Raw genomic sequence first — 25,243 nt, forward strand, 5'->3', positions numbered from 1 at the left:
CGGGTCACGCGCGAGGGGCGGAGCCGACGCGGCGGCGACCTTCAGCAAGTTGCTGCTAGGCGCCTGCGCGCGCCCGGCTCCACCCCCCCCCCCCGCTCTCCCCCACTCCCTCCCACCCGTCTCCCCCTCCTCCCCGCCCATGTGGAGCCCCAGCGGCGGCAGGCGCGAGCGCCGGGCCGTTGGGTGAGTGACCTTCGCGAGGGGGCGGGGGAGCCGCCCGCTGGGCAACGGTCGGTTCCGGGTACGGGGGGGAGGTCCCGGCTCGGGGCGAGGAGGAGGAGGAGGAGGAGGTGGCTGTGGCCTGAGGCGCCCTCGCCCCGTTGGGGGGGCGCCTCCCGCGGCTTGTCCGTCGTCCCCGGGACCGCTGCGGTCCCGCCCGGGCACGGCTGCCTGAGAGGGGTTTCCCTGCAAGGCGCTGGTGAGCGTGTGGGTGGCCCGCGTGGGCCTTTTTGGGGGTGGCGGTTCGCCCGTTTGTTTCGCCCTGCCCTTTGGACGAGTCAGCGTTGAGTTAAGCTCCTGCTTCGCTGGTAAAAATAAAGAGCAAATAGAGCAAAAATAGGTAGGCAGTGGCAAGGGACTGCTTCGCGGTAGGTGAAAAACTTGCGGCTGAGGCCCTTTCGGCCCCTTGTTTATCCCCAGGCTTCTCTGTATCCCATCACGTTGAATTCTTAGTTGGCTTGTTATGGCTTACTGCCTTGGCCTCTTCGTGATGTTTTAGTGAGCCATAGTTCTGCTGTTGAAAAAGGAAAGCATAACATAACATGATGGTTCTTTAGAAGTAATATGGCTGTGAACAATTAAGGACTCTCAGGAAGTCCTTTAAAGCTGGTATCCTTAGCTTAAATCATATTGACCTCTTGATAGAAACTGTTTCATGTTGTACGGAGGCAGTAGTCTGGGCCTTCATTAAGGTCTCAATCTACTTTTTAGTGGTGTTTTTCATGTACCCAAGGCTATATGCACTGGGATTTTAGACAAATTTTCGCGTCTCTTTCTATGTAATAACAGTGTGTGCATGAAAGCTGTATAGCTAGCATGCAAGACAAGGTTTCAGAGAAAAAAGGGAAAAACTATTCCCAGAACAAGAGCATAGTCTGTAGTTTATGACCCTAAGTTTCATTCCCTGGTCTTCTGGAAAACTGTGTTGTTTTTTTTTTCTTAAAATGTTGTGGGTTTTAATAGCTCACTGCTTAACGTGCCTTTGTATCAGCTAAAATTTCTATTCACAACTTACAATGATGTGAAACTTACTGTATTAGGTAATATACTTACTGAATATTCATAATGCAGGCAAGACTTCTTGGCCTACACAACTACGTAGCATCCTTGTAAGAAAAGTCAGCTGGAAATAATGAGCCTGATAAAGGTCTTGACATGCATGATATCAAGTGGTGGAGATTCAGTCATGCTTCAAAACAAGTTTTGATGATTCTTTTCTTAAGTTCTCTCACTGTTAAATTATGCTTCTTATTTCTACTTTGGAAGTATGCATCTTCAGCCTTCAACCCTGGATTTGCCTTTTCTGCTAGTAAAAGCATTTGAAATTCTCTTTCCATGTAGACCGTAGTAGGCAGTGATTGAATCATGCCATACTCTTTCATTGCTAAGATATACAGAATGAAAAAAAAGCTGTATTTTATCTCAGTAATACTTCTAACTGTGAAAAGTATAACATGCTTTTCATACTTAGAATCAATCTTCTGCTATTTCTTGTACTCTTTCTAGTACTGGTTTAACCTCAGGCTTATTAATTGGAATATCCGGAATGGCAGTGGAGTCTTTATTCAATCAATGAAATAGAGTAAGAGATGAGACAGCTCTTCCATCTCAGTCAATATTGCATTTAAATATGATGTATTTATCTAGAAGCTTGTTTTAGCATCCCTTTAGTACGATGTGGAAAGCTCATCATTCCAGATTCTGAACTCATTGTAAAATGCAGCAGCTTTGTGTTTTCTCCCATGTTTGGCTTTCATTTTATAGAGGGTTTATTTTGTTTCATATCTGTAAAGCTGCTTTGTCAGGCTTCAGAACATTCGTTAACGTTTCTTTTCACAATCATTGGTGAGCAGTACGCTTGCAGAACGATAGCCCTGTGAATTTAGTATTAGTATACTTTTGATATCATAGATTATCTTCTGTGTATTCACTCTGAATTGTCCTTTGCAGCCCAGAGAAGGTTCACCCTGTATTGCTGTCCCTATGTCCACCGCCCTGTTCACCTCTAGCACCAGAAGTGTGCCAAACCATCTCCCTGTATCCAAAAGCAGAGTGGTCTTGCGAAGGCTGGCAAAAATTTCTCCATGAGTATCTACAGATTTGGCAAGGGAAAGGACTTTATTGAAGTCATGAGTCCCGTTTCCCAGGAAGGATGGGAGGGAGAACCCAGTGATGTCCTCTGTTATAGCACGCGCTGCAAGAGAAGTCTCCTGTGGACAGCTTTTGCCCGCCCATTCCTTCCCCTGCGCTATAAGATGAGGCTTTTGGCTTCCTTTTCACAGACTAAAGCGGACTTACTGCTTCGCCTGTATTTACTGTTTTGTTCCAAGTATCAGAATACTTAGTGCAACTGAGATTTTTCTTTATAGGTATGGTATTGTGAAAGATTCAAGTGCTGTTTCTGCAAGCAGTGCTAACTACAGAAAGTTTAGGAGTAATGGTTACTAATGGCCCGCAGCCATCGGGTTGACTAATACTGTTCTTTACTGCTTACCTGACTCTACTTTGCCTCTTGCTTGGGTCTGTGCTCTCTTGGCATGGCTTTCCTTGGAATGGATGCAACAACTCCTTGCCTCCAGCTGTTCACCACGCTCCTTTCTGAGCTTCACACCTTCACTGTGAAGCATTGGCTGACTTGTTGCAGTTTGCTGCTAGATATGTTAAAAGTAAATTGTATTGATTTTCATTTTCCATAGTACTTTTGATGGTAGTTTTGCTGTGCTTCAGCAAATTCTGGCGTAAGGAGCACAGCTGACCACCTTGAGGATTTTTTTAAAAAACAAAAACAAAAAAAAACAAAAAAACCCCAAGGTGGGCAGTTTGAAATCAATACGGCTTTTTCCAGGCAAGCTTCAGTTTGGAACGTTTAGGTAGAAAGCCCTTCCAGACAGAGGCAGACATTTACTGATACCAGAAAACATTTACTAAGTGTAAAGGAGTGCTCATAAGAAGAGATTTGGCAAGGTCTTTTTTACTTGTTTGCAACTGAAAGTTAGCTGGAATTTTAAGAAGCGATTTTTACTGGTTACTTTAACTTAAGAAGCAAAAAAATATATATATTTTTATAAAACTTATTTTTGTAGTCTGACCGTGGCAAAAGTTTCTTCCCTCTCTTTTGCGCCCTCCCCTCCTGCTTTTTTGATACTGAGAGCCTATATCAGTCTGAATTGATACATCACAGCCACAAGCACTTACTAATTTATTATATTTATTTTGTGTCATAGCTTGGTTATATTACATAACATAATGTAATCTGGGCATTCCTTGTATGCATATTTCAGGACTATGGTAGTTTCTTCTGCTAGGTCAAGCAGATACAGATCAGAACAGTTTGATATTATGGTCAACCACTGGAAGTTCATGGAGTAGGAACTAATGCTTCCTCCAGTGTTAGAGCAAAAGGTTCCTGCTTTGACCTTCTGGTGATTTCAGTTGTTTCTGTCTTATAATGATTGAACTTAGAACCATTGTGGTTTCTAGAATGCTTGTTCTAGTATTTATGTAGCTGAAGTTGTCTTAAATTTCTATTGTGACAGTCATTCTAAGTACTACTTATTTTTCTGTATCTCAGTTCTTAATGCTTATAAATGATATACTTAAGTGTAGACTTTTTAGGAGTGCGGAGGGATGTATTATTAATCTGACCACAATTTTAGCTTATATTTGGACAAATTTACTTTAGAACGACCCTATTTAAAATGTGGCTGAATAAATAAGCTATGGTAGCATGAATTAACTTTATAATGCCCCAGAATAGTATCGTTTATTTAGGCCACTTAATGCAGAGAAATTTGGAAACATTCAAAAATAGCTAAAGGTAACTTGCTAACCAAGTCTTTGATATTAAATCTCTTGTTTCTTTATGTATAGACAGATCCTGGACTTTTTTTTTTAATTGGAAGATCCTGTATTCTGCTGATAGAGAAACCAGATTTGAGTTCTTCTTTTTCTCCTTCCACACTGGAAAAGCACAATAGTGGCTCCCCATTCACTTCAGTAAGTATTGCTTTCAAAATAATACTGAGTTTGCCTAAATTCTTGATGCTTTGGCCATGTTTGAGCTAAGTATGTTTGCTTAAAGGGTAGTGATACTATTAAGGATTTCAATGGCATGATTTTTTTCCCTGAAAGGAGCAGGAACTTGATTTTTTTTTTTTTTTTCAAAAGCTTAAGAATTGTGTTAGGAAATATTGGAAAGGGATAAAATAGAGTTAGGATGAATGTGTTCTTAAGATGCCAGTGAAGACAAATTCACAAAAATAAGCTTTCTCTGCATCAGTAAATGAAGCTACTTTTTTTTTTTCAGTTCTTATAAGTGGATAGTTATATAGTTGAACAGATATAGTCTTCCAGATTAGATTAGGCTTCCACTTTTAAGTGCGTTTATAAAAGCTCGTTAAGATTGAAAAACTTTTGCCATCGTAGCTATATTTACATGCCAGCGAGATCCAAACCATTCTTTGTCTTATCAGTCCAGTTCGCATGTAACTAATCCTGTTTGAACATGTAGTTCTGTGACCTCATGTGCATCCTCAGCGAGTTTGTCATCTGTGATGTAATGCCTTCCTGGTTATATTAGGTACCTCAAATTCCTAGTCTGAAATTACTTTGAAAAAACAGCGTTTATGTTTTAGCTACCTCTCTATCTTGTTTAAGACTACATAAATTGACTTTAACTGGATGTCAAGATTGACTTTCTCGGAATAAAATGGTAGAGCTTTTCATTAATACAGATATCGGAATAAGAAACAACTTGGTTACAAGGTATGAACTTGTCACTTAAGTAAAATCCTTTAACTGTCTTTTCTCTTCCCCCTCCTTCCCCAGATGACAGTTTGCTGCTAATGGGTGTGAGTAAATTGGACGTCTTGTACAGAAAGCTGCTCCTCACTAAACTCTTCATCAGAGGATGGGGAAAGCCGGAAGACCTGAAAAGGTGACTTTCTTTTTGATACACAGTAACAGCATCAGCTGCATGCTATCTAAACAAAACAAAAATCCCCCTGAAGTACCAACAGTTGTTAGATCTTTATTTAAATAATTGCATTGAAGTTTATTTTGTTAAGAAAAATCATGTATTTCCATACTAAGGGAGGGTATGGATTAAAGAAAAATCTTGAAAGGATTTGCTAAATGCGTTTTGTGTTAAACAGGCACTGTTTGAGCGAGTATGTACGTGCAGTTAAATTTTTCACGTATGCATATGCACATACTTCAAATAGTCTGTCTCCTAAAAAGTGTTGTGCAGGAGCAAAACTTGCTGAATATTTGCAGAAGAATCATTCTGCTAACATTACAGAGGAGATCTTACTAGCTTTTTGTAGTTACTTGGTGATAACAGACTTTAGAGTATGAAACTTTTGGTTCCATCTTATACTTCTAAAGTTGTAAAGGCATTGTTTTTAGGTGTGGTAAACTCATTCTTTTTACACGTCTTGAAAATAAATAGAGAGGTAGCAGTACCTCTTATTTTTTAAATACTGGTATCAGCTAGGGCTTTTTCTTAAACAACAAAAAACAAAACGCATGAGATCAAAAGCTGTGGGGAAAACGGAAGACGCAAGCTTGCCAGCCTGCTACTCGGAAGGGAGGAAAAAATATATTGCTCTACGTATTGCCCCTCAGTGGGAGGAAGATGAGCTGTTCCTCAGCAGCCTGGCTTCACCTGGATGAAGACGGAAGGATACAGCCTCCTCCCACTAGTCGTGAGTTAGTGGGACTACTCCTAGTACCACTCCCTCGTATGCATGGCTTTTTTTTTTTTCCGGTCACTATGACAATCCATTAGAATACATAATTAAATTTCTTTGAGTGTTAACTGGAATTGACTGACCTGATTGAGTACCTTGCTTACAGAATCTGAAGGTTTGCTGAGTAAACCCTTGATGTGATGGCTGTTGCTATCCTAATGTTTTATCCTCAACTCATAAGCAAGAGTTGAGAAATTCCTCAGCAAGTGCAAGATGCTGAGGAGTGTGTGAGGTCCCCTGAGTAAAAAGGGGGGAAATGGTAAAATAATATCATAAAGTAAATATCATATCAAAACATCATAAACATTATTCCTTGGAAATGTCAATTTATCACCTATAGAGAAGCCTCTTCCCCCTAACTAAAGAGGAATTACGTAAGTGTGTTTTTTTTAAAGGATTTATTGTCAAGCTAAAGCAAACAGCTTTTCGTTTAGCTGAGCCTGCACACTAGCATCTCACACCTTAACCCTCCTCTTTCAAAAGTAGTTACTGTAGTTGCTATTCTCTGTAAGGAAAAAAAGGCTACATAACAGGGCTACTTTTGTTGTGGTGTTAACCTGAATTTTCTTCCCTTTTGTTCATGTGCTGGTTTTCTTTGGTGTTTGGAAGGTGGATGAACCACACCTATTATACCGTTTTTCTGCCCAGAATACTCTTGCAGAGTAGTACTGACGGAAGTTTTCCAAATAAATGTTTTAGAACTAATACCCTACATACGTTTTAATATCCACCCCACTCCCAGTCTACTTCTTACACCCAAATCTGCTTCATTATCTGGTCAGGTAACACCTTCATGAATATCTGGAACCATAAGAATTAGCAAGTTTTTCTTAGGAATATTTAAGGTTGTAAGGGACGTTTTGACATCATCTAGTCCAAGTCTCTGTTAGAGGCAGAGCTAACTTCCTAGTTAATTTAAGCCACTCAGTGCCATGTCCAACAAAATTTTGAAAGTCTCTTGAGGATGGAGATTTCGGTCTCCCTGGGCAACCTTTTCCAGTGCTCACTCACTGTCATTGTGAAAAGCTCTTTCATTATATTCCAATAGGAATTTCCTGTGTTGCGACTTGCAGCTGTCGTCTTGCTGTATGCCTCTAAGAAGAGTCTCGTTTCATCTTCTCTGTAATGCTCTGCACCCTGTGTAGGTAGCAGAAGAGAGCGGCTAGATTTGCACCTTCTCTCTGTTCCCCAGGCAATGCAAACCCAGTTCTCTCGACTTCTCATCATGTATCGTGTGTTCTACCCCCCCAGCTACCTTGGTGACTCTCTGCTGAACTTGTCAGTATCTCTTAACTACAGAGGTCTCAAAACTGGAGTTCGTATTTCAAATGTGGTCTCATGAGTGCTGACCGGAGAAGAAGAATCTCTTCCAAATGACCTGCTGGCTACCCTCTTGCTAAATGCAGAGGGTATACCCTTGCCTTTCGTAGCTGCAAGGGAATGCTGCTGATTTGCGTTCAATTTGTTGCCTGCCAAAATCGCCATGTCCTCTTCTGCAGAGCTGCTTTCTAGCTGTGCAGTTCCCAGCCTGTATTGTTACTTGGGGTATTCTGTCCCAGGTGCGAGACTTAGGAGTTATATGGTTGAGCTTTAGGATGTTTATTGACCCATTGCTTCAGCTTATCCAGGTCCCTCTGAATAGTAGCCCTACCCTCCAGCTATCAACCATTACTTCTGGTTTGATGTTGTCCATGAACTGCCTGAATGCCACTGGTAACTTGTGGCCAGTTAGACTTCAAACCGTTGACAACTACACTTTGAGCCTAGCAGTCCATCGTATTTTCCATCCCTAGTTGTAGCCTCCAATTTGGCTACAAGCAAGCATGAGCATAGGAGATTCTTATGTCTTAGTTAGGCCCTGAAAAATGGCATTAGTTTTAAAAAAAATAACATGTAACATGCTACTTGAAAACTGCAAGCTCTAGTGATGTACCTGAGCCTTTTTTCTTTTTCTTTTTTTAAACTGAAAAATGTTTTTGCATACCTACCCTGTGGTAGCCTGATTAGTCTGTAAATACAAAACTGGCCTCATATTTTTCATTTTCTTTGTGGTTTACGTTAGCGTCTGAAATATTCGGGAGATTGGCCTGACTGAGAATTTTGACCATGCTCTCAATTTTTTTAGATAAAAATTGAATCTCCTGTATTGTTTCCTTTTAACAGAATATTTGAATTCAGAAAGATTATTGGAAACAGAGAAAAATGCCAGAAGCTGGTTTCAAAAGATTACCCAGTGTTCGTTGACAAGGTACTTAAAAGCAAGACATCCAGTTTAACTGAATTTATTTTCCTAATGATATGTAAAGGTGAAATCAAGTCCTTACCAAGGTGTTTTTGTAGGGTAGACAAGTTGCATTTTGCTGCCCAGTGAATCTGGCTTTCCATGATGCCTGATGGTATTGCAGCGTCCTTTACTGCTGGAATTGGAAATGGGGGACTGGAGTTGGTGACTGCATTGACATAGGGTAGTGAAATGCCTTCAACAGTATGCAGTTAGGTTTCGCTGATCACCGCTCTTCTAGCGAGTGACGTTAACTTCAGAGGTGTTCCCAGTTGCTCTGTGTCATGGAAAGAACATCAGACTTTTTCTATAAGGGAAAAGAAAGCTCTGGTGGAAAAAGAAGTTCACATAATGTGAATTCTCAAATGCTCTGGTGGAGGGGAGAAAAGAGGCCCTGTACTTCAAAGTAAAGTGTGCAGATAGAAATATTTCTTGCTGTGAAGAATTTTTGCTCTAGAAAGTCTGAATAAAGGGTCAGAAAGGAAGAGCATTTACACAATAAAGGTAAAGGTGCTCGTGGACATTTCTATAGGAAACTAAATTCTTTCTTAATGTACTATTTTTTTAATTAGGGTGGCTAGAAATAGGAGGAAGAGGCAAAAACGTGCAACATAGTTGGAAGGGACAGAAAAGAGCTGCTTTAAACAATCACATCGGTTACTAGCAAAGAATTGAATCTTATGAAAGGATTGGAAAGAATAAAGCAACGTTGTACAGATACTATTTTAATTTTCCCCTCTAGTATGACAGCCACGGGGGATAGGTATATCAAATCTTAAAGGAATGCTAAAGCTCAGAAATGCTCAAAACAGTATTTGTTCTTGAAGTTCTTTAGAATTGGGCAGAATTACAGTTCTACCCCTCGATTCCTTTAAGAGGTATTTCAAAAAAAGTTTGAAACAAATGTTTGGACTGTGTCGATACATATTTATCACAATACTTGACATAGACCAGCCTTATATTTTTAAGTATGTTTTTATGCTATTCCTACTTTGGGAGGGCATGCCAATGTTTAGCTTTCGGAGCAAGTTAAGCACTGACATAAAATTCACTGTTGCTATCCCGTCCTCCACAGGTTGAGGAGCAGTCAGACTGTAAAATCCTTGAGGGGCACTTTATTTCCCCTTTGGCTCATTATGTTCCAGGTATCCTGCCAGTCGAATCTCTTATAGCAAGGTAGGAGAAACCAAGTGGTGCATCCTTTCTGAAACTGGTGCTGGGGAGAAATAAAAACGGTCTATTATTAGAAAGCAGTTTTACTGTGAGTCTGACTAATTGTAATACCAGTTACCTGTAAAATATTTCAAACTGATTTTTGTGTTAACATGTTAACATAAAGTCTGACCTCCGAAGTGAAAATAAATCTTATTTGTGTGATAATTTCATCGGTGTGTAAATAGCATACTTTGCTAGGGGATTTTATTCTAAAACGGAAGTAGTGCTAAATGCATATTGTACCACATGGGTTTTGGTAAAGGATGAATATATGCTGAAGACAGGAAGAAAAAAGAGTTACAAAGGCTTGACAGGTTAGTGCAATGATGTGCTGATTTAATTATGACTGAAAAAGAGCTTCTATAATTAATAGTGATAATATGGAAAGCTTCAAATTTAATTTGTAGCTGAAAGTGGGTAATGTAGCACTTTACGAAATGCTTCAGCTACATTAATAAAAATTCAAACTTACAGTTACCTGGCCCTATTAGTTACAGTCATTTCAGATAATCCTTTGGCAGGTTCTGAAGGGTGTTTTTTTGTTTTTTGAGTGTAGAAATCATCTTGCACAAAGCTGTGGAATACCTTCCCCTTCCTCCCCTCCCAATAAATAAGAGGCTGGAAATGGAGGATAATATAGCCAGAACAGCAGTTGTTTGTTTTACATAAAACATTCTCCTGCTCCACGTAAAAGGAACATGTTATTTTGAAGGAACCATTCGGGCCTTCTGTTTACATCAAATACAAAAAAGCATCCTCACTGAAAACTGCACAATCCCTACTAGTCAGACAGTACCTAACTGCGTTTTTTTGTTAGTGTGACGCTAACATTGCTTTGGAGTTGAGGAATGGGCTTGGAAAGGAAGCATAATTCCTGTTGGCTTTTAGGTTTGAGCTAAATGTTCATGACAGTTTCCCCCACTCCCCCATAAGCTTTAATTTATGTGTTAAAAACTAAACATACAAGTTTGTCAGCACAAGTTGATACTGGCATTGTCAATTCATGTGTACGTAAATATGTAAAACTAAAGAATGTAGTTCAAAAAAGTTCAATAGCCAAAATACCTGTTCTCGTCCACCTCCTTGTTCTCTTAGTGTTACTGGACTAACCAGTACCATAGTTGAAAATATGATATACTGATTGTTTCCTTATACAGACTTATAGCTTCAGGTTACCTTATGTTAATCTTTTAATGTTGGAAAATACTGCAGTTTTGATATGCTCTGCAAATTTCCCCTGCTATGATCTTTGTGTTGTGTGAACTCCTGCTCTCCTCCCCCCTCCTCTTTTTTTAATGTAGCACCGTTGTATGTAACGGTGCTCCATCTTGTGGGGAAATGTTGGCAGCGCAGCAGAAGTGATTTCTGTAGTTAGATTGTAAATGACTTACGAGTAGCAGCAGAAGGTATTAAATGATTGATGCTGAGTGTATAGAACAGTTTCATGTTGTTATATATATTTTTTTAATGCTAATATATTGCTTATCTTATTTTTCCATTTCATATATTGACATCAGGAGAAAAATAACTATGCTGCCTAGGAGAGCTAGCCATACTTGTTTAGGCTGTTCTTCATCTGAAGTTCCATTTCTCCACTCTGCAGAAATTAAATTGTGATGATGAGGTAGTGGTCTTTTTTTGGAACATGATCTTTCAGCTCAGCTCCTTTTCTTGTTTGGCATTTATTCTGCCCTGCTTTTGGATTCATTTCTTTGTTGGATGTGTTCATGAAAAATGATATTGCTGTATCAATGGCAGTTTGCCTGCATGTGTTACAGAACTATTTTAGCCTGTTTTTCTTATTATTGGTTCCTCTGGCACTAATGTGTAAATAGACTTGCTTACCTTTAATAGGTATTTGGTTTTGATATTCATAGGTTTCAGTTCATAATACCCAGAAGATGGAACAGCAAACACAGACCGGTGTGTATTCATTTAGCAGGCACTGGAGATCATGTAAGTATATAAAATGTAAAATTGATCGTTGCTGAGAAATTAAATATTCAAATTTGATCTTAATATATGTTTATGTATCTTATATTTAGCACTTCTGGAGGAGACGCACATTAATGGCCCGTCCAATGATAAAAGAAGCCTGTATGGCTTCTTTACTGCTAGAAAATCCTTATTATATCCTTTTGTGGCAAGGAAGACATTTAAGCAGTTGTCAAAGCTCTCTCCAGAGCATAGAAATTTTATACGGCATAGACTTGGTAGATCAATTTCTAATGGGGTTTGGGTGGATAGAATTAAAGAGCAAAGTATGACCATTGAATGAAGTGCTGTGAAACACAACGTAATGTGCTACTTCTACAGTAGATACTGGTCTTCCAACTTTTTTGAAAATGTGTTCTACAACTTATTTTAGCCATTAGAGTAAGAGTTCTGATACAAATCTGTTTTCACAGCCATCACCAAAGTGCTGAGATGATTCCCTTAGCCACGGTAGAATGGAAACTGGTACATTAATTCCATATCATACTGTGTGACTCTTTGATGTATTAATGATGAAAAAGCAACTTGCTTCTCCTGCCTTTCCTTCTCTACTGCAACCCTTTTGGTAGCTCAGGTACTTTTGAGAAACTTGCTGCTACCATTTAAGATATTCAAATTTCCCATTTCCTTTCAAAAAAGACTTAAGTTCCATCACCTCGTCAGTGACTTCCGTAACACTGTCACCTTGTTTTATTAGAATTTCTAGTTATGTGTTTTTTCCTGCCCTTGTACCTCACAAAAGTGAAATCTCAAGTTATAAATGACATCATCAAACTACATTTAACTTGATTTAGTTTCAGATAAACATTTAGAATTTAAGTTCCAGTTTAAATTAATCATTGCACTATTTATGCATGTGTTTTTATTTTACTTGCTGCTTTTTATATAGAAACCTTTACTTTCTTTAACTTGAGTCTTCTACATGGCTGTAGAAAACCTAAGGATCAATTGTAAGTATTACTGTTAAATCCACAGATACTGTCTTTTCAAGGTACCTCATTTTTCTGAGAGGCTCAAAGTAGTAGAAAATTTGATAGCTTATTATCATGGAAAAAAAATCCCAAACATAGATCATCTGTAACTCGTTTATGTGAAATTGGACCCTTTGTTTGGCTGCTGTGTGGCTTTTTGTGCTAAGACATCAAAGTAGTCAGGAAGGTTTCACAAGGTAGACTGGCAGTTTAATGGTGAGATCAGCATGTATTGCAAGCGAATGCCAGTTTTATTTTCCTGATTTTTAACTGTGTGTGTGCAAATGTTGCAATTATATTTCAGTCAACTATGAATTATCTTTGTTCAAAGAGTATATTTTCCTGTTACAATTGCTAATATTTTAGTTTTTCCTAGGGTATTTCAGGGGCACCACGTTTAGACGTCTAAACAAATTGCGTGTTGTTTGTTTGGCAGTAAGTGTGAACTATGCAATGTCTAGTGTTTTAGAAGACTTGCTCCCTTATTCAGTTTCTTAAATGTGAATTTAGAAGCCTAATGAAGCATTCTTGGGGTTTTGCTTTTCACATCATCAGAACTGCTGGAGTAGGAACAGAATTCAACAAGATGTGTTGGTGAGGCAAAGGTGTGGCTTTAGTCTGCCAATATTTCTGATAGTCCAAACATGAATTGGTGTTTTAATCCTTTTTTTAATCCTAACTTGGACATTTGACACAAATAAGACATATGGAAGATGACTTTTTTCAAACTGCAATTATTAAACCTGTCGTTTTTATTAGGACTTCACTAGCAGCACTTCTGTACGTTTCAGCTCTTTTCTAAATCCAAAATCTTACGCTTTGCTTTTTAGGAGAAAACTTTAATTCCAAAAACAGTTCCCATTTTTTTTTCCAAGCAGATGCTGAATTATAGTTAGTTTGAAATAGAAACCAATTTAACAAAAGTAAAAGTGAATAAAGATGTGAACTGAGATGATTGTTGTAGAGAGGCTTTCTTGATAGGAAAGCCATTTAAAAGTATATATGTTTTTTATGATTGCGTGTAGAAATAAGAGATTATAGAGAAAAGACAGGAGAGCATGTGTGTGCTGGAATATGTCCTGTGTGTGGTTTTGTGGTTTTTTTTTTGTTTGTTTGTTTTTAATTGAGGCACTGACTCAAAGAGATTAAGTAATTTGGGGAAGATATTTCCAACTCCAGTCTCTAGTCACTGCTGTCTAGCTTGACAGCTTAATGTTTCTGTGATGTAGTCAAGGATTCTCTGAAAGACAAGTGCTCAGTTTTATGCTTAACCAGTAATTGTCACTCTTTGTTACAAAGTTACAAAGCAGCAGCCCTATTTTTAGCTAATATGCTAGCAACAATATTTTGTACATAGAGCAGCTGTAGAGGGCTGAGGAATCTCTTATAACAAAGCACAAGCTGCCTATAAATAGGCTATATAGGCTATGTAAATATACCCTATAAATACTGGACTGCAGCCACTACAGCATGTAGTTATTTCTCCTGTGACTTGCAAAGTCAGCTTTGTCCTTATGCTTCCAGGTATCCTAAATGTGATTGTATACTGGCAGAAGAGGCCACTAGCCTTTTATAACTTGACAATGAAAATACACCTTTCTCCCTAAAACGCTATTCGTTGTTGATGGGGTGCTCTTTCCACTTTTTGAGTGTTCCATGCTTGTAGGTTGTGCCTTTTGCACAAGTGACTTTAGGCTCAGGGTCCCTTTGGTTCAGCTGAATAGCTTTCTGCTTTTCTTTTTGTTTCTTCTGTATTTTAATGCTTTGTAGTACACCACATGAATTTCTCCGTACAGTGACAAACTTCCCACTTTACAATTTCAGTCTTACAGTGACACTGATGAATACTTCCAAAGCTGACATACTGATTGCTCTCCAAATGTTGTGTGCAATTTTTCAATGATATAAAACAGGTAAATAAGAAAAAACCATAAAGGATTGTTTCTGCAAGTGAGATAGTATATGTCTAGTACTGTATCACTTTGGTTCTATCTTTAAGGGTCCATGATAATGTTATAGCACCAAATACTGCAAGTGAGATTCCAGTGTTGGTAATATCTCTGTTTCTAGAAGACTAGGGGATCACTGATATTACATTAAAGTTTAGCAGATGCTTGTTCCTAGCCCTCATTTAGGTCTGGTTTATGAAAGAGTATTTTGCTGCTTATCTTGAAAAACAGAAAAGCATCAGAGAACCTGGACTTGCTCTCTGTCCTGTTGAATCAGTAGGAGTGCAGCTCTAAACTTCCTCTGAGAGTATGATCAGGCTTCATATCAAAAATACATATAGAATGATGAGAACTGTCAAAATCTAATCTTAGAAAATAAATCCTATATTTTCCTTTTCTGGGGAGAAAAGACGGTCATGTTTAAAAAATGTCTCGGACCTGTTTGTGATGGGAGGAGCTCTTGTTCTAGAATCGGCAGCTCTTTTGCACTGGCTAGAGAGAGAAGGCTATGGACCACTAGGGATGACTGGAATATCCATGGGAGGACATGTAAGCTTTCATATTTCCTGTTTAGTAATTTCTGTTTTAACTTCTCATCTAATTATTTAGCGTATGGAAATGATTTGTTTTATAGTGTTCCTCTCTGAACTGCTTTAAACATTTAGAGTCATGAGACACAAGCTGATGACAATTCTCATGTTGTTCTGTTGTGCTGTATTTGTATAATCCCCAATAATGCTGACATGTGGTAGAGCCCATTGCCAGTTATCTCCTGATAGGCTTAAAATGAGTATTAACTTCTCACATAATTGCTTTTTTTTTCCCTTGGTGGTTGGGGAGAACTCTTTTCTAAACAGAACTCTGTGCTGATCAATTGCTAGTCCTCCCTCCTTCCCTCCCTTCTTCTTGCTCAAACTCTTGTGTTTGAATCCGCTGTGTGACACGCATCCTCTCTACTGGCATATCATAATTGAGGTGACTTGTGGTGTCAGTTTATACTTCTGTTCTCAACTCGTTTTTCCTCCGCAGTCATTGGTACTGATTAGCGAAGATTTCAGCGGAGAGGTGGAGGACATTTTGTATATGACTCTATGCATGTTCAAACTAAAACAGTGTGTTCTTAAAATGCTTGAAATCCTCCTGTGCACTCAGAATATTACCACCTGCGTATCCGCAGATAGTCATTGGTTTATGAGACATAGTTAGCGAAGATACTTATTGAAACAACATGCTGTTAGTGGAAACGCTACGAAGGAAAATGTTTTTTCCCCCAAAGCATGATCTTATGACTCCAAATGTCATAAATGTGCGAAAAACTTAGATTTACATAAACAACACCCTTACTGAAACAGCAAGTTGTGTTAGCTGTGTCTCCCTTTTCTTATAAATAAGTTAAGTTGAAATTCTCAATGTGATATATGCACCACTAACTATGCAAGCCACTTCAAATGATATGGGAATAGCTGAACTGCATCCTGTACAGTCATATACAGCATGTGCCTAGGAGAAGGCAAGATCTGAGAAAGATCTTAGTCCAGAAAGATGCAGTTTTGGCTAGTCCTGACTTGCTTCTAAAACTAACAGTACAGTTTAAAACTGTGAAAATAAATCATATTTGATGTTGAGAAGATGCTTTAGAACAGAAAGTAAGAAGCATTAATTCAGTTATAACGATGGGGAAAGCTGGGACTGGGAAGAAAGAAGTCAGAATTGCTGACTACGCAAACATAGGCGTGTGTGTGTGTTCTTTGCTTAATAAAAACAGAATAGAATTATAGTTCACTTACATAAATGTATTAGAACATCCAGGACAGATGTAGGGTATTTTATATTAAGGGTTTTACAGTTTGCACGTTGTTATTCAGTTTAGGGCAATAAAATAAAACTTGACCAGAACATGCCATATAGGGAAGTATTTGTTTGTCACTCCTGTATGTTGAGTTTCTTTGCTTTGTTTTTTTTATGGGGTACGCAGAATATTCACAAAAATGTGTTCTGAGAACTGATGCAATAGGAATAACTCAAGACTTGAGAGAGAAGAATCCACTTAACATGTTGAATTACTTCTCTGCCCCTTTTGTTTCCAGCATAAAAATTCAGAAGTGCAGAATTTTAAGTAGTCCCATTTGTAGATTCTATTCAAATTTCATTGTGTTTTTTAAATATGCTTGCAAGAGTCTGTTGAGAAGGCTGTGTTGAAGTTTTTCATGGTATGAAGCAGCTAAAGGCTGTTTGTAAATAAATATTCTACTGTGTATTTTTTGTAGCGATAAGAGAAATCCATTCGGCCTTGAAATTAGTCATATCCAGAGCAATATATGTTAGGGAAGTCACTGAAGAGTCTATGATCTTTCTTCTGAGTTTTAAGGAGGAGGAAGTATATCTGGCAATTGCAGTCCTTAACTGTTTTGGCACTGCTTATTATATTTGGTAACAGGTGTTTTTTTTTTTTTTTAATAAAAAAAAAAACCTCAAAGATGAGAGTTCTTAAAATTGGTTTTAAAATGTTGTGAACTCAGTATTAAAGTATGTTGTAAGTGTATTTGATTGTTCTATCTAATAGATGGCTTCACTGGCAGTGACAAACTGGCCTAAACCCTTGCCCTTGATTCCATGTCTTTCCTGGTCAACAGCTTCTGTTGTCTTCACAACGGTAATTAAACTATGTTTTTGTTCACGTACTAGAGCATAATCAGATATGAAACTTTGAGCTGGCCACACTCACCTTTTCAGCTGAGACATTTCATCACCCTTTGGCTTCTATTAGTGACTAGTAGCAAAATTTGCTCTTCCTGCTTGGGATACAGTGCATGATGATGAATGGAGCTCTGAGCTACTTCAGTGGGTCCTGCCCTAAATCAGGGGATGGGACTGGTCCTGCTTTGCAAGATTTAGAGTACTTGTTCTAATGTAGGAAGGTGAGGAAGGAAACCATGAAAGCATGTTTTCTGTTGCTCAAAACCTGACTTAAACTAGCTGAGCGATAATGCTGCTACCACCATTAGTGGTACCTGTTTTCACTACTGCTGCCGGGGGAAGTGAGCTAGTAGACTGATTTGACACCAGCCTTTGGCCTAGCACCTTCTAGATGTGCATAAACACCAGTTGGGATTGTTTTCCGCTATTAATCCAAAAAAAAAAAAAAAAACCCAAGGGAGGTGAGTTTGTGTCTGTGTTATATTGAGTGATTATGCTTTGATTCCAATTATTCCAAGGGTTATGTGGAAACCTGGGTAGGCGTCTACTAGGAAGATCACATTGCAGAGAGGGACAGATCAATATTCTATGCCGGTCACTATTTCAGAATGATCTGTGTTTTTAATTGTGTACTAGATGCTGTGTTCATAATTTCAGGGTGTTTTGAGCAAGGCAGTGAACTGGAGAGAACTAGAAAAACAGTATTTTACGCAAACTGTGTATGAAGAAGAAATCATTCAAATGCTTGAGTATTGTGGAGTGAGTATGTTTTATTTTCCTTATTTGCTAATATTTGCTTATGCAACTACAACAAAGAATGTGACTTACTTCTAAGTAGTCAATCATTAGATAAAACATGTTTGCATATTGTATCCTTATGTTTTTGATAAATTTAATCTTTGAAGAAAAACCTTCTGAGAAACAAGTTAATATTTTGGTTATATAATGTCTCAAGTAGAGCATTCACTGCGGACTTTCATCTATGACCACAGAGAGCCAGTCAGTGAAATCTGCAACGTATAATGAAATCAGTCAAAAACATTGAAACCGTAGGTAATACTTCTCAGTAGTTGACATTATAGTCTGGAATAGCTTGTAGGCTGAAGTGTAAATATCAAAAACTGATTTATTGTCCTTCGCAGCATTTGCTCCCAGATATTCAATACTGTAGAACAGGTAGCAATGCTGAGCTACTTTTTTAGTTTAAAGTACTTAATCTCTTTATTTTTGTTTCCCTTTGTGATGTTAACCCTCTCTCAGCCTTAAACTTTTATTGCCCAGGCAGTTGGGATAAACAAGAGGTAGAGGTTTTTATTGTTATTTAGCTTCTTGCAAAAATATTATTTATTACCTGCAGGGTTTTTTTCTTCCTTTTGACTCTTTTAGACTAGGGTTGAAAGAGACTATTTTAAGGGGAATGTTATTGCCTCAGCTCTCTTCTAGATTGGAGTGATACCTTTCTGAGAATTGTTGATATGTTGCAACAGTGTCTACTAGCCAATTGTGATAAATGACTCTCTCTTTTTTAGGATCCTTTTTCAGATATCTTAATACAAGATGGGGGAATGACAGTTACTTATTTGCTTGCTCTTTATAAGTCATACGCACTCCAGGAACACTGACAGAGCAGAGAAAACAAAAAGAAGAAACGCTTCAACATGTTCAGCTTGTGACTTCCTAGTGTTTAGAGGCAATAGAGTTTTCAGTCCTAAATGAAACATTAGACATGGTCAAATGCCTGCTGCTATTGCCTATTTTTCTTCCTCTATATGAGAAAGTCATGTAAATCCCAATTTTTGAATACTTTTTAGAAAGATACTCCTTTTAAAAAGGACACATCTGAGGAGTGCATAGCTTTTATGATTTATTTGCTCCCAGAAACTTAAGCTTAATGAATTTCAATTATGAATTCAGTTTAATATAGCATTAAAAATGGGCAGGTGCTTGCATCAAAAACCAGCATGTTTGTTTACTTACTGTATCTTTAAGCTGGCAGAAATGTAGAACTAGACTATCAAGAGGTTATGATGATCAGGATTTAATTCATTTAATTACGTACGTGCAAACTGAAAATAATTTTAGTACTGTGAGTGATGATTTTTGTATCTCTCTTTGAGTACTGAGTTGACTGATCTCCTTAACCAACTGATGTAAAGGAGAAACTCTTAATAAAACCTATTGTCTTTGTTTAGACAGATTCTTTCAAGATGGGACAAGACTTTGTTAAGAACTTCCCTGACAGTGTAGATAGCCTGGAGGACATAGACCTGACTTCCGGTATGTTCAACCTTGATTCCTCAAACAAAACTGTATCTAAAGAAGCTGGTCACTGCTTTGCTGCAAATAAAAGTGCCTCATCAGAAAGACTGTTAATACAGGATGTTCCTAAAATGCAATGCATAAATCAAACATTTTCAACCAGTAGCAACAGCAATAACAATTTAACCAGCCAACAAGGATACAAGATAAATGAAAGAAGAAAGATTGACTCTTTACAGAGAGAATCCCTGCGGTTCATGAAAGGAGTTATGGATGAATGTACCCACGTAGCCAACTTTTCAGGTATGTGTTTACTTGTTTTAATGTGTCGTTGGAGAACTAAAGAGAATACCCTGGAATGAAGGGTATTCTCTTCATTCTCCCATTGTGTAACCTGGCACCTTAGTTAAAAGCATCCGGAATATTGTCCAGTGACATCTATTTACCACTCTGTTTCCTTTATCTTGCACTAATTGTTTTCCTGTGTCTCCTTAATAGCCAATGAGAAAGTAAATTCGAAGCCCGCTTTTCAGTGTCTCTGCTCGTTCTTTCTGCCTTCTTGTAGCTATTTTCTAATATGGATTAGTGCAAAACTGTGTTATTTAAAAGAAATATCTGTATGATATGACTAATATCTTGGTCTAATTAGTCTGCGTTGTCCTGCTAATAAGGTTTTTAAAGGAGATTAAATCTGATAAAGTGGAAATCTGATATTGACTTCAGATAAAAAGTAGCCTAAATAGCTAAGAACCAAGCTTGAATGATACTTTTAGACAAGTGTGACCAGTAGACATGTACAGAGGTCCTTTTAGGATAATGCAATCCAATGAATATAATGTGTCTCGAGACAAGCATGGCATATAGAGGGAGCTATAGCCCAGTGAGCCTTAAATTTTATGAACCCAAATTCTGTAAACCTGGGATTCTTGGAATCTGGGAAGAGGAGTTGGGAACTAATCCCCTTTAACTACCAATTTGCAGGTAACGCAAACCAGTGATTTCTTCCTATAACTGACTGACAAGTTTTGTTGTGGGGGGTCGGAATTGCTTTCGTGGAAGTCATTTTGACAAAATGATACAACTGTGCACATACCCATCCAGGACTCTCAGCGTGACCTAGAACACATTTTGACTTCAGACGGGTTCCTGACAGAGTTAGTCTTTGAACGTCAAAACGTTCTTGATACTGAGACCTTGTGCCACTTCATTCTTGACTCCTTGCATTCAGTACTCCACTGCTAACTGCAAAAATTTCAAAGATTTCTACTGTACCGTATATTTCTTGACTTGGAAAACGTTCAAGGTCACTGCTACCTGGAGATGTTTTATGACAATTACTAGCGAAAGTTAACATGCTGCGCTTGCTGTCCGACCTCTCATACCAAAAGTTGTCTTTTCCACCTCAGGGAGAGGAGAAAAAAACAAAATTTATGAAGCTTCTACTCCATTGAATTTCTAATGTCTCCTAGTTCTTTTTCCTTGGAAGAAAAGGATCTCGGAGAACTGACCTGAATGGTATAGAGGTTTGTCAATAAGAGAAAAGACAATTCCCCTCTCATTTGTCAAAGGCTTGTGAGGTTTTCTTGTTTTAGGGGAGGGAAGGGGTTGGTTTGGTAGTTTTTAACGCTGCTGGCCTCACTACTGTATCATTTAAAAGTTACATTAAGTACTGCTGGAGAGTTGAGAAAAGAAGAATTTTAAATGCCTTTTAGAAATGGAGAACATCTTTAAAACAGAAGTGTCAGATAGCTAAAGTATTTCTACTGCTTACCTTGGGTGAATTCCATTTTGATTTGTTTTTCTTTAGTTCCAGTGGACCCAAGTTTAATCATAGTTGTACAAGCTAAGGAGGATGCATATATTCCTCGAACTGGAGTGCGCAGTCTTCAAGAAATCTGGCCCGGATGTGAAATCAGGTATCTGGATGGAGGTCATGTCAGTGCCTACCTCTTCAAGCAAGGACTCTTTAGGTACAGTAAACAATAAGTTTTAAAATAGCTGAGAGCTTAGTACCACAATTATTACTTTAAAGAAACAAATAACAAATATTGCTTTGTAGATGAAATTATCAAATTTCAGATAGTTTACAGAGGATGTCAGCATTTCCATCTTACAAGTGAGACTGAGGTGCAGCAATGCATCTTGGATCATTCAGTAAGCCAGTGGCAAGAGAATGATCCTTCTGGCTCATGTTTTTCTCTGAAAGCCTTTAGTTAGTTGGTTCATTGCACACTAGAAAACATTTTTTAAGCAGTGGTCGCTTATGCAGTACTGAGCAGCGGTTGTTTTTTTTTTAAGTGTCGTCTTCTAAGAATAAAATGCAGCTGAAGTCCAGGATTAAAATACAAGCTTGTCTTCAAATGTGTAGTACTTGCAGGAATTGCTGACTCGTTGACTTCCTGAAACAGTAGTTATATAAATGCAGTTTATTAATTTTGAAAGGTTAAATACTTGTTATTAATAATCTTAAAATATTAAGAAACAGTAAGAATGGCCATCCCACTTAGGAAGTCTAAGCAACAACAAAAAGGAATAACGATGAACAGGTTGGAAGTATGTTAACCATTAGCTTATTGCAGTTTCAAACGTCAGCCTTATTTTACATTATGACAAGGTTTATTATTTTTCAGCAACTGTATGTCTTTGACCCATTTCCTGGCATAGTTTAATAGAAAACTCCTGATCCATTAACATTTGCACTTTAACATAAAGATAAGTAGCCCCATTCACTCCTGAGACATAAATATATTTACTGCCTTGAGGTGAGAGAGATCTCAGAAAGAAGTGAGGGAGGAAAAAAAAATACTCAATATCACATTTCTATTGAACGCTGTTTGAAATTGTCATAATGGCTTTAATTTGTGAATATATGAAATGGACCGTCTTTATCTACCCTTTCCCAAATCATACAAGTGATCTATAATTCTTTTTCTCTTTCTTGTTTCAGGCAAGCTATTTATGATGCGTTTGACCGCTTTCTTCAGAAATATGCTGCTTAACAATCTTTATAATGTATTCAAACTGATCTCATTTGTACTTCCCTGTATTGGAATTTTGTGTTTGGAGAACAAGCTTCTCGCAAAGTTGAATGGATGGTCACTGACTTTGAATGTTGTAGCTAACAATTATCAAAAATGGTAAAGTACCAGTATTACTTTCCTTTAAACCAAATGATATTCTGACATGCGTGCTTCAGCTTTACCTGTGAAGAAAGAATGGCACCATTTGTTAGTGCATGAATGAGTCATGTACTTCATATTTAATCATGTTATGTATTACTTCAATTCTGAATTGCCTATCAGTTGAAAGCAGACAAATTTAAATGTTGATGGAATGTAACATTTGCTATAGGGCTGCGATGCTGTCTTGTGTTTAGTGTATTTCTAGTTTATTCCAGATACCTTCGTTTTCTCTTGCTTCCTTGTCAACTTGCCGTTGTGTTTCACAACGGCTTTGCCAACGGTCAGCCTCCTGTGTTTATCACCGATTTGCTCTATTATGACTTGAAAGTGAGCTCTCGTGGAAAGGGCAGAATCAAATCTTGCAAAATGAACCTTTCAAATGGAACGAAGGGTGGGAGAAAGACGTCTAAACCCAATGCATGTAAAAGGTTTGTCTGCCTGCTAAAGTTTACCATTCAAGCAGAATCATGTGGCTCTTCATTTATTGGTTTCACAGAACTGGAAGAACTGAAAATGGAGTGTCCAGTAATTCATTTTTTATGTATAATGAGTTGGATAACGTAAACATTTTATACTAGAATTTTTTAGATTGCTAAAGGGAATAAACAACTTCATTTTTCTTCAGAAACAACAGCACAGAGTCTGGATTCTGAGCAGTTAAATCAGCAGCAGAATATATGGTGCTATAAGACCTGTTTGAAATCCTTCAGCAGAGGTCCTTTCTAAAGTGCACTCAACACTGATATGCAACATACAGTTTCACTGTATGATATTAAAAAAACATGTGAGACTGAGGCTTATCAAAATGGTTGAAAGTTTGCTCCTTACTTGTCTACAAGTCTTTTTTTTAATTGGATGGAAACTAAAAATTTAGGATTCTGAATGCATTTCAGAAAATAGTCTGTTATTTCCTCTTTTGAGCTCAAAAATACCAATAAATCACAGTTGAATAAGAGGTTGTCATCCATCAGCTGTGTATGGTAGCAGTCCTTATCCATGTGTTTGCTTCGTAGTTTGTGGTAATCTCCTGTAACATTTTTTTTAAGGCAAGATTGCAGAGAAGTTGAAAGCTGAAACACTTGAATATTAACACTGGTACAGCGATGATTGGTGTTGCACAGAATCAGAAAAATCCAGCAGTTTGTAAGTACAGGATATATGACTATTACATCTTCTAAACCAAGCACTTCATTAATCTCCGTAGTTTTTTAAAAATATTTTTAATATGCAGAATATGGAGCAAATGTAGCTCAGTTAATAGGTTATCTAAAATTTTTTACTAATCCTGTATGCAGGATTAGTAACTGGGAATGAATCATGGTTCACTTGAAAATCAGATCAGTCCAGGAAAAACTGAAATAATTTGTAGCGACCCAAGTTATTTAACATCCAAATTTATTGAAAATAGAGAAGAAATTATATTCTACTGGAAGGCAAATGGCTTGTTTCAAGTGTTTTTTCATTATTTCTTTAGGCAGTGATGATTTTATATATATCGGGAGCAAATACGAAGGTTGGCTCAGTAACAAGCGTGTTTATTAAAATACTGAATGTTGGAAGGTTTGAAATCCAGTACATGTAAGTTTACAATTTTTAAATTAAAGGCTTGAATACTATACTAAAACTTTTACAGGTTTTTGCCTTGCTGCAAACTCATCACTAAGGACGTTGTACAAGAGTATTGTCTGCTGTTCACCAACTTTTTTATGTCTGTGTGGATGGCCACACTTGAAACGTATTTGCGTGCACAATAGTAGGAATTACAGAACTGATAAAATTACAGAACTTGACATCCTGAGGCTAGTGTTCTAAGTGTGTTACTAAAAGGTTTAACTTGCCAAGAGTATGTTATTTGTATTTATACTAATATAACTCCTGTTTGTGAGCAGGCCTTTTGGGATAACTAGTAAAGGACCGGCTTCTAACAAGAATGAGAAATCGCACTCTGCTATGCAACTAAAATAACGTTGCCAAATACAAGAGCCCACTAAGAAGCATTTAAGAAATTTCTGAGATCAGAATTTAAAGAAAAAAAAAAAAGTGGTTTGTCTGCCAGTTACCATACGCAGGAAGGTGTTAGCTGGTTTGTGAAGACTAGGGGGAGTCTTGCTGTTTAAATGTTTTAACCTTTGGAAAATTGATTTTTAACTAGATTTTATGGTTAAAACCTAATAGAGCATTATTAATAATCCATTGTAATGTTAAATTAGAATATAATTTTGAATGAAACGATTGCATGAGAAAAATGCTGGAATAAGGTTTCTGCACTAAATCCAAATAGCTGGTAAGCCATCCTCTATGTCTTAAATGTATTGTAAAACTGCCATCATTTTCTGGTTTTTATGTTTTTCAATAAAAATCCTACAAAACAGCTAGGTGTGGGTTTTTTTCTTATCAAGAAGAATTCAAAATGCGTCCCACTGTTATCCTGTAATCCTTTTTATTCCTACTAGTATTGTAGCACAAAAAGAGTAGCTAATCTACCATACAAGATAAAGGCTTCATATAACAAACACTGATACTGCTTTCATGTTTTTCTACACACGGTACCTAGTAAAGAAAATAAGCTTGAATCAGCTAATTAAGATACAGTTATGATTACAATTTTAGACTTTTCAGTTGCTTCACTGGGATAGAATTTCCCAGTCTTATTTAAAATCTGTTCTACTTAAAAGGTCTGAAGTCTATCAAACTTCTTCCTGCTTGCTCTGTGTCACAAACAAGA

General features: G+C 37.7%; 1 protein-coding gene across 3 annotated transcripts; it reads left to right on the forward strand.

Annotated features, from left to right (window-relative positions):
* The first annotated feature begins 6 nt into the window (after positions 1 to 6).
* Positions 7 to 24,889, forward strand: ABHD18 (abhydrolase domain containing 18). 3 transcript variants are annotated; one of them, XM_068942045.1, is made up of 14 exons: positions 7 to 183; positions 4,090 to 4,215; positions 5,047 to 5,155; positions 8,133 to 8,217; positions 9,326 to 9,426; positions 11,343 to 11,421; positions 11,511 to 11,595; positions 12,383 to 12,410; positions 14,791 to 14,929; positions 16,944 to 17,033; positions 17,735 to 17,836; positions 19,270 to 19,639; positions 21,144 to 21,306; positions 22,284 to 24,889. In XM_068942045.1, exons 3-14 carry the CDS (start codon positions 5,064 to 5,066, stop codon positions 22,333 to 22,335), a joined length of 1,386 nt encoding a protein of 461 aa, XP_068798146.1. In that variant the 5' UTR covers positions 7 to 183; positions 4,090 to 4,215; positions 5,047 to 5,063; the 3' UTR covers positions 22,336 to 24,889. The 3 variants fall into 3 exon arrangements, with proteins under 3 accessions (XP_068798146.1, XP_068798147.1, XP_009687619.2); XM_068942046.1 differs by having other exon boundaries at positions 120 to 183; positions 4,094 to 4,215; XM_009689324.2 differs by lacking the exon at positions 7 to 183 and adding an exon at positions 213 to 418.
* Positions 24,890 to 25,243: the final 354 nt, after the last annotated feature.

The sequence above is a fragment of the Struthio camelus genome, chromosome 4, assembly GCF_040807025.1.
Source record: "Struthio camelus isolate bStrCam1 chromosome 4, bStrCam1.hap1, whole genome shotgun sequence".
Lineage (NCBI taxonomy): Eukaryota > Metazoa > Chordata > Aves > Struthioniformes > Struthionidae > Struthio > Struthio camelus.